At 30.3% G+C, this 15,157-nt stretch overlaps 2 protein-coding genes across 2 annotated transcripts; both read right to left on the bottom strand.

The window, feature by feature from the left end:
* Window positions 1-910: 910 nt before the first annotated feature.
* Window positions 911-2,829, bottom strand: LOC124830536 (aquaporin PIP2-7-like). Its single transcript, XM_088108673.1, has 4 exons — window positions 2,445-2,829; window positions 1,775-2,070; window positions 1,549-1,689; window positions 911-1,437 (listed from the first exon to the last, which is right to left on the bottom strand). The coding sequence occupies exons 1-4, from the start codon at window positions 2,749-2,751 to the stop codon at window positions 1,324-1,326; spliced, it is 858 nt and encodes a 285-aa protein (XP_087964799.1). The 5' UTR covers window positions 2,752-2,829; the 3' UTR covers window positions 911-1,323.
* Window positions 2,830-14,088: 11,259 nt separating this feature from the next.
* On the bottom strand, window positions 14,089-14,901 carry LOC124830537 (large ribosomal subunit protein uL11). Its single transcript, XM_047304294.2, has one exon. It carries the CDS (start codon window positions 14,822-14,824, stop codon window positions 14,324-14,326), a length of 501 nt encoding a protein of 166 aa, XP_047160250.1. The 5' UTR covers window positions 14,825-14,901; the 3' UTR covers window positions 14,089-14,323.
* Between the last annotated feature and the right edge of the window lie 256 nt (window positions 14,902-15,157).

The raw sequence follows: 15,157 nt of genomic DNA, 5'->3' as shown, positions 1-15,157 counted from the left end.
GAGAGTTCGAAGTAACACGTTAGCTTAATATGATAATTACAGAACTAATGAACCTTACAAGAATAATTAATGAAAGTCCATTAATTGGTAATACGTCATAATCTTACTTTTTTTTCTAAGATACTTAACTTAAGCACCATTGCATGATAATGATCATTGTTTCTCTAAAAAATTCTCAAATGTTCTGTCACCTTCATGTTCTATAACCATGGATATGCTCTTCCGAATAGAATATGCGGAAACCCCAACCTTTTTTCTTCTCTTTTTTACCTTTCATTTTCTTTCTCACATAATTTCTTTTATTCATAAGAAATATAGAAACCAATAATCGAAACCCTTCTTTTCTCTCATTTCTTTTTAAATTTACAAACCTTTATATTGCAACAAAGATTATTTGTTAAAGAAAAAACTTTAAATTTCTCAACTTTTTCATATCAAAATTATGGAGACATAAAATAGGGTGAACATAACGTATATTAGCTCACCAGTATATTATAAGAAATGAGGGGTGCACTTGTAAGGAATCCAAAGTCACCCACCTAACATGTTTACTTTATCTTTCTTTATTTCTTTTGCTTTTTTTTTCTATACTTAAATTATAGTGTCCCCAATCCAAAATTTAATGTCACATCATTAACCACCACCACAAAAGCCGAGTTATATTAGTTTATCTAATATATAGTGGAGCTTTTAAGTGGAATAGTAGTTTAATTGTGGTGCTCATTGAGCTCTTTCACTACTACAAGTTTCCATTAGTTTAACATATACATTATTAGGATTAGGATAAGCTTTTTTTTTTTTTTACAACAACGAAGGTTCAAGAACCTCGAATTACTCAGATACATAAGTGATCATATCGTAAACCTTAATTTAATTAGTAAGACATATATACTAAATTTAAATGTGTATATAAGAAACCAACAGCTTAATCATTATAATATTACTCAAGTTAAGATACATTACATATAAAGATGATGATTAAGAAAAGATGAATACTTAATTAAGAAGAGTAAAATGAAAAATGAAAAGCAACACTTACAAGGACGTTAAAAAAAAAAGACAGAAAAGGGATACAAAATACACCCTTAACACAAACATGCTTATCTACAATTTTGATGCTCCCCATGGTTTTCGCCTTATCTTCCAAACCCCACAACAGCAATCACTGCAGCTGATGAAAAGAAAAGACGAAAAAGCCTAAATTGGGGAGCTGCAAGACAGACTAGCACTCCTCAACATGGAAATTATTATTCTTCGTGAAAACACCATAGCCTTGTTGGAAACTAAGAAGCTAGAAAAGTAGCTCAATTAATTATTAATTAATTAAGCATTGCTCCTGAATGATCCAAGAGCCTTGATAGCTGCTGCTCTAAGGATGTATTGATGGTAAAATGCAGCCACTGCTGCTCCAACAATTGGTCCAACCCAGAAAATCCACTGTTCATTCAAAAATCACCAAAACTATCAACATCCATAACAACATAAACAGCATTTTGTTTTCTTCGACAAAAATGTGTTTTCATCTTCAAATAATTAACAAGTTTTTACCTGATCATCCCAGATTTTGTCGTCATTGTAGATTACAGCTGCTCCAAAACTCCTTGCTGGGTTAATGCCAGTGCCAGTAACTGGGATTGTAGCCAAGTGAACCATGAACACAGCAAAGCCAATAGGGAGTGGTGCTAGTACCTTCATATTGAAAAATTAGTGAGTAACTTTTTAAGAAATAAGTTTGTAACATATACATATATATATATATATATATGGTGCTTACAGGAACATGGGAGTCCCTAGCGTTCCTCTTAGGGTCAGTGGCAGAGAAGACAGTGTAGACAAGAACGAAGGTACCGATAATCTCAGCACCCAAAGCAGTGCCCTTGTTGTAGCCATCAGCAACAGAGTTAGCACCACCTCCATACCTGTTGTAGTACGCCTTTTGGAACCCCTTCGCCAGTCCCGTGCCACAGATAGCACCAGCACACTGTGCTACCATGTACAACAACGCCCTTATCAACGACACCTTGCGTCCTAGGAACAGCCCGAATGTCACTGCTGGGTTTATGTGTCCTCCTACAACACCAAATCCAAAAACATGTTACACTTTCTTCTTGCATGCATACTCACCCACGTTCCTTGTCCAATATCCAAACAAACCAGAAAAAAGAACCGCGAACTTAACAAGATTTTTTAAACAAGATGGACAATTTTATACAAGAATTTTAACCTAGTTTTAACACCCCTTCAACTTTTTTACCTTCGAACTAGTAGTATGGTGTGCTTATAGTTTATTGAATGGCTGTTTATAGCAGATTTAACGTGTGAGCATATACAAAAGTTGTCCAAATTTTGCCTTTTTCATGTACAAACTTGAAACTTGAAAGCATAGAAGGGCAAAGTTTTGGTGTCTGTGAGAGAGGAAATTGAAAGGGGTGAGAGATGTATACCAGAGATACCGGCAGTGCAGTAAACAAGGATGAAAATCATGCCACCAAAGGCCCAAGCGATGCCCAAAATGCCAACCCCATCACATTCGGTGCCACCAACGTTGGTATCGGTCTGTCTTTTGTAGCCAATTATGGTTAGCACAGTGACATAGAGGAAGAGAAGGGTAGCAATGAACTCAGCGATAAGGGCTCTATAGAAGGACCACTGTGTGAGCTCTTCGGGGTCGAACAAGGGTGCTGGAGGAGGGTCATGATAGTCTTTTGCAGAGTATTCTCCCTGCTCTTGAACCTCAACATCCTTAGCCATTTCTCAAGCCTCAATCGGTACTACTATAGTTAGGTAACTGTGTTTGTGATAGCTGTATGCATAAGTCTAGTGGAAAGAGGTGGTATTTAAGTAACAAAAGAAAGAGAGAGAGAATAGTAATGAATCAAATAATTAACCTCTGTGTGTGTGTGTGTGTTTTTTTTTTGTCTATGGACAATGACATGATTAACATAGTTTTTTGCCGCCCCTCTTAGCTTGATTTCGCTTGCATGGTCCCACGCCACGACCACCTTTGCAACGGCACTTCTTCTTATCATATACATACATACCATGTGTACATGTGTGCCACATATAGATACATTATATATATGGCCATGACCCAGTGTGATCTAAAAGCTTTCTTCTGTATCAACGGCTACATGTGGTTGATTGGGAAAGTGTGCAAATTGCAAGATTGAATGTAATGCTGTAGATAAAGGAATTATGACAACAATTAAACAGCAACAATAAGGGGTCTACTGTATACTGTTTTTGCTGCAATGTTTGTCACAAGTTTGGCCAAGGTTGATTAATAACTATGGTCCCTTATGGGTCCTCCTCAGTCCTTGCTACTTTCACTCTTCAGAGCATCATAATTTATTTCATTTGAAATTAACGATCTTGTTAAAATAGAATGAATCACTATGGTCATAAAATTTTTGTTTTGATATGAATTAATTTAATCTGTTGAATCAGAAACTAGCATATATGTATTATATAAGACTTAAATTTTAGATTGTATAAAATTTAAACAATTTTTCAAATCATTTTATCTATATATTTAATTATATTGATACTTCCTATTTCCACCTACTTAAGCCTATCTTGTTAGCTTCATTGCACATGGGAGAAAACAAATAATGACAACTCTCAAGTGTACATTGTTGTTATTTATTTCGATTGGTCAGTTCTTATTGAATGTATTAGATCAATGTATTTAAGCCTCTCAGTTACGTACACATAGATATTATGATTTTTTTTAATGTATTGTATTGATTTTAGAATGTTTGTTCATAAATAGATATAAAATGTTTTTAAGTCAAACTAGCTTCTTATATTTATTAAAATTTTATTTTATAAGAGCTTATATTTGTTAAAAGAAATTATCTCTCACACAGGCAGATAATTTTTTTAATTTTTTATCTTGAATGAACATATAGTTTCACAACATTGTTATCGGGATTTTATTTTTATTTGTTTTGTATTTAATTACTTTTAAATTCATTTTCAATAATTTGTATTCAGTGAATAAATTTAGTAAAAAAAAAATTAAAATCTTAAGAACCTAATCATAAAATTTAGAAATATACTTTTGTTTTATTGAAAAAGAAAAACAAAACAAAGGCCTGTAAAATAACTAAAGATAAATATGTTTAAAATAATCAATTAATAAAATGTAATTAGAATTTATGTTTTATGAAACTCTCTCATAACAGTGTTAGAACTTTTAAGTAATTAATATTTAATTAATTAACGTAGAGTTATTAAAACGGATTATCGAATTTGATAAGATCTAGTTCATTATGCATTCACTATTCAGTGAGTCGATCAAATTTGGTTTTCTTATTAATAAGTTTAAAAAATTTGAACACGATTCTATCGTGGGTTAAACAAGTTTGCTTATTTAAATATAATTTTTTTCTCTATAATCCTAAAAGAATTACAAATTTTTTCAAATTAAAATCTAAAAATAAAATTCAATAAAAATACAATCCAAAAAATTTATATTCTAAATATAATTCAAAATCACACACACAATATAATTCAAATACATTTAGACATACAAATTTATTCAAAAGTGGTGGGATAGATTGATTCACCACTTTTAACCTATTTCAATAGCTTTAACCGAGAAAAATGTCAAATTGTGTTTGGGAGAGAGAAAAAGAAAGGTAGCCGATTGATACATTAAAAGATGTTGTGGTAACTTTTTCTTTAAATAATACATATAATTCTATAGCTTAGGAAGTTGCATCTTAATTACCGTTTTTTTTATTTTTAATTATTGACTATATACACCCGTTGAACTTGAACTGTAGCATGAGAATTGGTGGCTAAGAAATATTGAAGCATAATAAAATAGCAAGAGATTAAGATATATTATCCTGAAAGAAAAAAAAATTATGAATTATTTTCTGTATTGCAATTATTATGAGCGTATAAAAATAAGAGTAGAGGTAGTTGTGATCTCTGTAGGATGACGAAGACATGTGAGAAGAACTTATCTGGAAAGGGAGGGTCCTACTGTTCCTCACCAAAAAAATTTATTATAGATAATTTACTAATTAATTGGGTAGTTAATCATCACATCAACTATAATCAAGAGTAATTTATAATATATAAATAAATAAATAAAATCTATTTATAAACTTATCTCAAATTAATAAACTTTTAAAAATGTAAAATAGAGGAAGAAAATTTCACATGCATCCAAAATAAATAAATAACGTAATATCAAATAAGTTCATATTAAATATTACAAAATTTTAATATATCAATAATATTAACATTTTAAAGTCTAATAATAGTCATCACATGATAATTTTATTTAAACAAATTAAAACCAACAAAATTTATAATAAAGAAAACATCAAAAAACATAAATAAATATAAGACTTATTATAAAAATATTCTAAATAAATACATAAAAACTATTCATATTATTCTGTATAAATAAAAGTCAAATAACTAATGCGTACAGTAAATTTTTTTATAAAAATATGAAAAAATTTAAATTTCATTTGTCACTTAAATAAAATCATAAATGATAATGTTGAATTTTACCTATATTTCTTTTATAAATAAGTAAACAAAATCAACTCTTTCTTACCTTTCCGCCTTCTTTATACCTCATTTTATTGTGTTTCTAAGTAGTTACATCTTGAGTTGTATTGATTTAATTTCATCACCGATCCTCACTTTTTACTTGGAGATCACTCACATGAAGCTTATGTGTCAATCCAAAGAATCAAAGAACCACAGAAGCAAGAAGAAGTGTGAAAAGAAGAACATTGAACATAAGTGTTGTGGTTGGGGTGCAGCTGGCGTGCAGCTGAGACCCATTCATCTCGACTTGTTGCCGTTGGGGTGCTGCTGAGCGGCCTGATACTGGAATGCTGCCGCTGGGGTGCAGCTGAGCGGTGGCGATGCTGATGTGACAAAATTTGGTCTATTTAGGGCTGAAACTCGAAGGGCTTTGTATCTTTTTGGACCCAGACACGTTTTCTTTCATTTGGAGCACTTGGAGGTGAGCTAGGAGTTGTGGGAACAGTCCATCTTCTTCCTTGGGTCTTCTTTGTTCTTCCATTTCCATCCTTGTTGTAAGCTTAGGCTCTCCATTCATGGAGAGCTAGTTTCATTGTTGTTGGGGTATTGATGCAACCACCAAACTCTTATGTATTGCTACTGATTTGAATGTATTTGATGCTTCTTTCATGATTACTAGTATTTTGTTCCTTCTCTTAAAGATTCTTGTGACATTGCTATCCATGACATGATTTTAGGGTTTGCTTGATGTTGGGAAATATTGTGTGAACCTAGAACTGGAACAAATTACCCAAAGGGAATTGTATCTAGGGATAGAACTTGAACTTTTGGTTGTCTTAGGTCTCAAGTCTTAAAGCGGATTAACTTGTTAGGTTTTCCAAGGAATTGGAGCTTAATAAGGAAGTCTAGGCTCTCTCTACCAAGGGATTAGGTTTGAGTAAATTATAAGATTGACATTAGTAAGTAAATGAAGAAGGTGTAAATTTGCATGCATAAGAGTGAAGTAGGTGAAATCATACCCCAACAATATCAATTAATATCACTTCTAATCTTATCCGTTTCCAAGTGTTTGAGTCATCAAAGATCGCTTTTACTATTCACGTTTCATCGTTACTTTAATTGCATAAAAACTCAAATTATGGAATCATTCTTTAATCTAAAGTAGTTAGAAAGCATACGATTGTTTGGTGACACGAGTCTTTTGGAAAACGATATCTGGTCTTACCGATTTTATTACTTGAACGATTCGGTATACTTATCGAAAAGTCCCAACAATAAACACAAAAAAATTTAAAATTTCATTTGTTACTAACTAGGTGAGAAAATGGAAGCCCTAATAATTAAAAGTTAGAATGATTTGAAGTGGAAATATGTTATATATATATATATATATATATATATATATATATATATATATATATATATATATATATATATTTGAGAGGGTTGATGAGTAGTTGTGGGGAGAAAATTTGGTTGGTCCTCTTTACAGAGTAGCTAGGATTAGAAATACATAGTGGACTTAATTTTCGAACCACCCTGCTATACAACATCAACATATGGACCACCAAATATATATTAACTAAATCATTTCTGAGTTGTCATGATGATGATCATGATTATGACCTCTAATTCAGTGCATCTTCATATTAATCTCATTGTTTAACTCATAATTATTTGATAATTAATTTTAATGTCTGAATTTTGAACAATATTTTGTAAACTATGATGTTGTGGAGAGAAAAGTGGCATGTGTTGAACAGTTGATGGTGGACATAAATAAAATACATTTTCTCTTTTGGTTTGTGTGTAAAACCTAAGATTTGAGAATGATAATTTCACTGGACGGTGGCTGCTTCCAAGTTTTTAAACTTAAAAGTGCAATTCCATGAGCTAAGCACTTTAGCACCACAAATTGTTTTGGTCTGTGCATCTTAATGTTTTTCTTGTATTGTAATATTTATGGATATTTCCATGTGGCACTAATACCATTTTAACTAAATATATTGTGATAATAATAATATTTTATATTTTTTTTATTTTCTAATTTTTATTTAATGTAAGATTTAAACTTTAAATTTTATCATAAATGAGAAAAATAAAACAAAATAACATGTGAGAATTGCAGAAAAAGTATTTCAATTTTTTCGGTACTTAATTTTTGTGAGCTTAAAATTTTAATTATGATTACAATATATTGTTCATTTTTTAAATTAAAATTGTATAAATAAAAAATATTTAAACCATCAACTTTTAAAGTGAAACTATTAAATGTAGTAGAAATAACCAGAAACCAGATGATAGATTCTCCCAAAACCTTACTATCATGAGACTAAACCACTATTTAAAAATTTTAAAAATCACTGTTCAAGGAAGTTGATTTTCGTTTTTCTTAAGATGCACGTTAAAAACTTAGTTTATAATAAATGTTTTAGTATAATAATATTTATAGTTACCCATATCCGATAAACTTGGTATATAACTCAGATAAAATGAATTAATTGTCAATATATTTTGTTATAAGAATATCAATAATCCACGTGTACTTTTGTAGGTATCCAATTTTACTATAATAATGACACTCTATATCTGTGTATTTTGACTTGGACTTGTTCCTACTCTTCTCTTTACCACATTTTGATTCCTTATTATGACTTTCTTTTCTCCTAATTTTTGTGACAAACATTGCAGACTTAAATGAAAAACCATTCATTTTCATTTCTTCATTAAGATTGTCGTTTTTTTTTTCATTTGCAAAGAAGCAATGTTATTCGTGGTGAAATTTGTAATTCAAAACCAAAATACGTCCCAAGATTTAGTAGTCATAGTACCAAAACTTCATTATCAAAGTTTATACTTATTTCTAATAATTGATCTAAAAGCCCTGAAAATATTTAAATGATTTGAAATAGAATAATTCTCCCCAATCCCTCAAATTCATCATGCACTTCAATAAATACAATTTATTATTATCCAATTTAGAAGCATAAGATTCAATATTCTCCAACAAAGTTCTAACACGTGTCTCATTCATTAGTAATGTGATTATAAACACTTACTTTTATATATATTGTTGAATAAAACCACACACTTATTGATTCCCAAAGTCTCATTTTTCATTAAACATAAAATCCTGACTTCTGTGTAGCAAATATGTGAAGATGCAATTTCTTCACAAACAATAAGTCTTTTGTCTTGTTCTTCTATATATAATAATCGTTACCATTCAAAACAATCATCTTTATATTTGTCTCCGTCATCCAAACAAAAAATTATAACCTTAAACCAAGAGCTTTGGTACCACTTTAATAGAAAAACAACTCAATGCAACCAACATACTAAATAATGCAGCAAATAAAATTCTCTTTAACTTGCTAGAATATATGAGGAACAATAACAAATGATTAACAATAATAAATTATAAAAATCATATCTCAAACACACCAAAAAATTGTGTGAAAAATCCTTCAATTCAAAAATAAAAATCATAGTTCAAATTGTTGGGTACAAACAAAGTCTCACATCAAATAAAATAAGAAATTGACATGGATTTATATAACATAAGATAAACGAACAACCAGGTGTTGAGAACATCCCGTGAAAGTTTAAGCCAAAATCAACATTCAATGAATCCATGATCATCATTCTATCGAGATTGCATAGTGAAAATTCTACATAATTTTTTGTCCCAAACTGCATGACTCTTTGTTTTGAGACTCTAAGGACATTTACACACTGACTTGGCAGTTCCCTCACTTAACTTAAGTGAGTCAAAAATGCATTAACCACAATTTTAGGCTTTTAGGAGTGGTACCTAAAACAAATCCGTGAAGACTTAGCCCAAAGCGGACAATATCTTACCAGTGATACAAAATAATCTTCCTTAATTACACAAAGTAATGCTAGAAAACTTATAAAATGAAAAGACAAATTTAAAATCAACTACTATTCGAGATCGACATCTCTGACTTTAGACATCCAATCAACGATATGATCGATTAAAACGAACAACCAGGTGTTGAGAACATCTCGTGAAAGTTTAAGCCAAAATTCAACATTCAATGAATCCATGATCATCATTCTATCGAGATTGTATAGTGAAAATTCTACATAATTTTCTATCCCAAACCGCTTGACTCTATTTTAAGACTCTAAGGACACTTACACACTGACTTAGCAGTTCCCTCACTTAACTTAAGTGAGTAAAAAATGCGTTAACCACAATTTTAGGCTTTTTGTGAAAGTTAAGTAAAAAATGTGTTCACCACTATTTTGGACTAGTTGGACGCCCAAACCCAACATCTTTCCAGTACACCCAAGACCCATTTCGGAATTAACTTTGTGGAATACAATCAACTCCGAAAAGAGTAATCTGAAAACCAGTTTACCCCTCCCATCCCTATTCGGGATCCTATTTTCCGAAGGCCTGTTCTGTTTTCTGATAACCCAGATCACATCACAAAAATGATAACCGTATTGTTTTCCGATATCTCACAATATGCCTCGGTTGCGGAAATCTTCACCACCTTCCCCATACCTCACTAACAGCTCAGTAACCCAAGAACAGACAACTTTAAACAAAAATCATGAAAGGAGAAATGGAACTAAAAACCATGGGGTGCAAGAAGCAATACCCTACAACAAAATAGCTAGGCCCAACTATTTGGACAACTAAAAACAAAGGCCCAGTTATTACGGACAGCTATTCAACACTAGTTTTTGAGTGTTTCATCCTACACCTCCAAGATCTCATCCTGCACCTCCAAAAGTTCCACTTTTAACCTTCTGAAATCTCATTATTATCCTACACTTCTAACTTTATAGAAAATTTTATTTGTAACTTTAATAAATATATTTTTATTTTCTTCTTTTTCTTGTTAAAAGACTCTACACGACCTTAATAATAACTAAATTTAAAATTCAAAAATTATTTAGTATAATTTTATATTTTAATAATTATTAAAATATTATTTATGTTATAATAATAGTTATATTAAAAATATAAAAATAAAATTATATTAAATAAAATATTTAATATATTCAAATATATTAAATTATATAATTAAATTAAATAATTATTAAAATTTAAATAAAAAATAAAATTTTAAAACAATTATTTATCAAATAACAAATAAAATTATATTAAATAAAATATTTAAATATATTAAATTATATTAAAATATTAAATTAAATTAAATAATTATTAAAACTAATATATAAAATAAAATTTTAAAAATCATTCTTTATCGGATATCATATCCTATTCATATCATTCTTTATCGGATATCATATCCTATTCATAACTTATCATATATATATCCAATTAACAAATTTTTCAAAATTTTGTTTTCCTAAAATTTTAATAATTATTAAATTTAATTTAAAATTTTAATATAATTTAAATATATTAAATATGATTTTAAGTATTATTTTTATTTTCATTTTTATTCTTATTTTAGTTTTTTTTTTTATTTTCTTAATAGAACTATTTTAAAAATATAAATCATATTTTATTAATTATTAAAATATAATAAGTAATATTATAATTTTTATTTAAGTTTAATATTTATTAAATTTTAAATAAAAAGAAAAAGTATTAACATATTTTACAGATTTTAATATATAAATAAGTTTTTAAAAATTTACATTTTTATTTAAACTTTAATAATTATTTAATTTATTTTAATATTCTATTATAATTTAATATATTTGAATATATTAAATCAGATCTATTATTATTATTTATTATTATTATTATCATTTTTATTTTTATTATTTTATTTTTAGGTTTTTAATATAACTATTATTATATTATAAATTATATTTTAATAATTATTAAAATACAAAATTATTTTAAATAATATTTAAATTCTAAATTAAATTAAATTATTATTAAACTGGTAAAAATTGTTTTTAATAAAAAAAAGAAAATGGAAAAATATTTATTTAAGTTAAAATTGAAAGTTTTAAAAAAATTGGAGGTGAAGGATGAGATGTCAGAAGGTTGAAAGTGGAATTTTTGAAGTTGAAGATGAGATCTTAGAGGTGTAAGATGAAATTCCTATTTTTTTCATCTCAGTTTTTGTGATGAAATAAAATCTCCCCACCATAAGAAGAAAGAAAACCTAAAGTAATGCTACCAAATAACATGTACACAATTCCAAGAGAAAACATTTCTCTCAACAGGATCAACTACTAGAAAACCCAATTTTTTTAGTAAAGATACGGGGTTTACTAAAACAGTAGCAGTGCCAAGTTTCAATTAAATTCACACATGATCAAAAAAACATTAAATTAAAACCCTTAAATTTTTAGGTTAATATATTTACTTCGAAAACTAAGTTAAAGGTTTATCAAACCAAAACATCTTCCGATTTAAGAACATACTTTAAATTTTAAACTTAAATAAAACCGTCATTTAGTATATTTCTAAATTTTTTCATAAACACATTAAACAAATAAATAAAATAAACAACTTCATAAACTAAAATTAAAATATATCAATTAACTTACAAAAAATTATCTACAAAATAAGTTTTAAAGATCAATTTTCCAAAATTTTATAAAAATTAACCCGATTGACAAACATGTACTTTCGAGAGAGTAAAATTAAATCTCCATAGACTACAATTTGAACCATTTGCACTAAGTGCTTTCAATTAATTTCTCTAAATATGGTTTTCACACTATTCATAAACTATTAGAACTTTTTATTTATGTTAAATTAATTACGAAGAAATTATAAATTATTTCAGACGTTGTGAACTGTTCCAGAACATACGGAAACTGCATGGAAAAGATCGTAAGACCTTCTGTTGATTTTTATAAACAAACAAGCAGAGCGTAAAGAATACTGCAAAAGAACATAGAACTCACAGCGTCGTGCACATATTCGAAGAAACTTTATCTTGGCAGATTCGTATCAATTTTGCAGTTACGACAAGTCTTGATTTCTTTTTCGATTTTTCGTACAATAGGTGATTAAAAACATTTTATACAAATAAAATCATTCTATCAAAACTTTTAATTCAAACTGGACGACAATTCTTAAACAATTCGCTCCTCAGACTTAACATAGTTTTTGAGTCACTCGGTGATATGTATGGCACATGGAAACAAACAGAAATTCTGGATCGCAAATAAAATTACAAAACATGCGTCTTTAAATTTAAGCAGAAAATTAAGTTTTTTTAAACTCAGCAGCAAATAAAAAAAGAAACTCAAAACCTACAAGCAATCAAAGTCTAACAGATTTTATTTATGACTATAACCAAACAGGAAACACATGATTGATTCAAATGTATTATCTGAAATCCAAACACGGAAACCGTAATGATTATGATTGAAAGATTACCACCAGCAACTGCCAGTTTAGATGCACATGCAGTTAACTATTGTCTAAGAATAACACTTTCAACAAGGATAAAAACCTGCAATTTGTTGAGACCCTATCTAACTTCAGATGTACAGGCAAGCAAAACACACCAAAACCCGCACTCCACATATCAATGTCATATTGAACCCTTAAATTCAGATGTCATACACCAAAATCCTAAAACACTACACGTTAAGAGTAGCCATTAGAAGTTTGCAAATTGATATGACAAAATCACTGTGCACTGAGAAAACTCATGCATAAAACAAACATGCTAGAAGGAAGTTGTATAAAGAATGCAGATATAGGGGCAATAAATGATGCAAGGCATCTACAATCAGCTAGCGAACTTACCACTCACAAGTAATAAAGCAATTCTCACAAGATACCAGGAAACGCATGATGCATTGCAACCAACTAATGTAAACTATTAAAAAAGTACAAACAAATATGAGGAAAACGGCAATGATCAACCAAACACTATCATAGCTTAAATCTAAATCCCCTAAAACAATTACCAAAATAAAGGAAATCCACACTATGATTTACTGTCAACGAAAAGCATCATCCAATATGCATGAAATAAAAAGCAGATTTCAAACCAAGACATCTCATGTAATCCAGTATCTTCAATGTTGATTGCGCAAAGATTCAATACTGCTTAATACTGAACATTAACACAATCTGATATAAGCTAGAGAGCATCTGGCACTGTTTCTACAAACTACACACTAACATAATTCTCAAAATACACACACTAGGTGAGTTAACCAGGAAACTGATGATTTTCTACATCGAGTAACACAGTAGATCTCATCATATCTGCACGTTGAAAATTTCTTTACGAAACTGTATGGCAAGGACTTTCATCAAGCAATTTCAACAAATATCAATAATGTCTAACGTTAATTTCATTAAACCAGAAAACAAACGCACCTACATGGAACATCACTTAAATTATGACCCTAAATCAACTGACAAAATCAAACTACTTAAATATTAAAAATAAACTGAATGCTAACAAAGCAAAAACAGAGAACAAAATGCCAAAGAAATTAATAACCGTAACAATGAACGATATGATTTAATCTACACGTATATCCCAAAAAACAATGGATTGACTTCAAGGTGTGAAAATTCAAATTCCAGGCAATTGCAACTTAACTAATGAAAACAAACAGAGCAACACCAGAATATATACGCAAAATCGACTACAATCCATTGACAAAATTATATCGAAAAACATATCATTTTATGAGCAGATGTAAACTAATAAGCCCATGATAAGATCTCTCGAAATCATCTAAATTATCCAAAACATTAAATAAACTTAAACAAAAAGTTCAATAGTTTCCCCAAATTTATATAATAAAAAGAAACACGAAACAAACAGAGGTAAGAGAAAAAAGAGTAACAAAGCCTTCTTCCTCCTCAATCAAGAGGGACCTCAACATCACCATCAGTGATCTCCTGCTGCAAGTCCTTAGGATCCTTTCCATCAACTGTGCATCCCACGGAGACGCAAGTTCCGAGAATCTCCTTAATCGAGCCGCTAAGGTCCTTCGCCATAGACCTAGGCCTCATAACCCTCGCGATCTCAATGACGTCATCGAGAGAGATGTTTCCATTATGCTTAATGTTTTTGGTCTTCTTCCTGTCGCGCTCGGGCTCCTTAAGGGCCTTGATGACGAGCGCCGCGGCAGAGGGAACCACCGTGACTTTGGCCTGACGGTTTTGCACGGTGAGCTTGACGGTCACTCTGAGGCCCTTCCAGTCCTTGGCAGTTTCCTTGGCGATGTCTTCTCCGATCTTCTTGGGGGAGAGACCGAGAGGACCGATCTTAGGAGCGAGCGAACTCGCCGCTCCGACCTCGCCACCGGTGACTCTGACGAAAACGTCGACGACCTGGGATGGGTCAAACTTCGGCGGCATTGTGTTGCAGTAATAGAAGAGGAAGAAGGAGTGTTAGGGTTTGCGAGTGAGAATGAGGCGAAGCAGAGGGAAGAGAAACTAAGAATGGGTTATATATAAGGGTTAATAGGAATTAGGGTTTTTAAAAGTCCATTTTGCCACTGGCAGAGTAAGAACAAATTTTGTAACTAGCACTTGAACTTCTTGCGTACAGCCAGGATAGATAAGTCTTTTTCCCTTAGCCTCTTTAATCTGGGTCCACTCGTGAAATGGGCTATTTTTGGTTCTTCGTAAATTGGGTTCTATTTTAAAATTACTGTTCTTTGTCGGAACCTACTATTTACACTACCTTTG

Source organism: Vigna umbellata, chromosome 3, assembly GCF_029865625.1.
Source record: "Vigna umbellata cultivar VRB3 chromosome 3, Vumbellata_1.0, whole genome shotgun sequence".
Taxonomy (NCBI): Eukaryota; Viridiplantae; Streptophyta; class Magnoliopsida; order Fabales; family Fabaceae; genus Vigna; species Vigna umbellata.
This window is presented reverse-complemented; position numbering and strand designations above follow the sequence as displayed.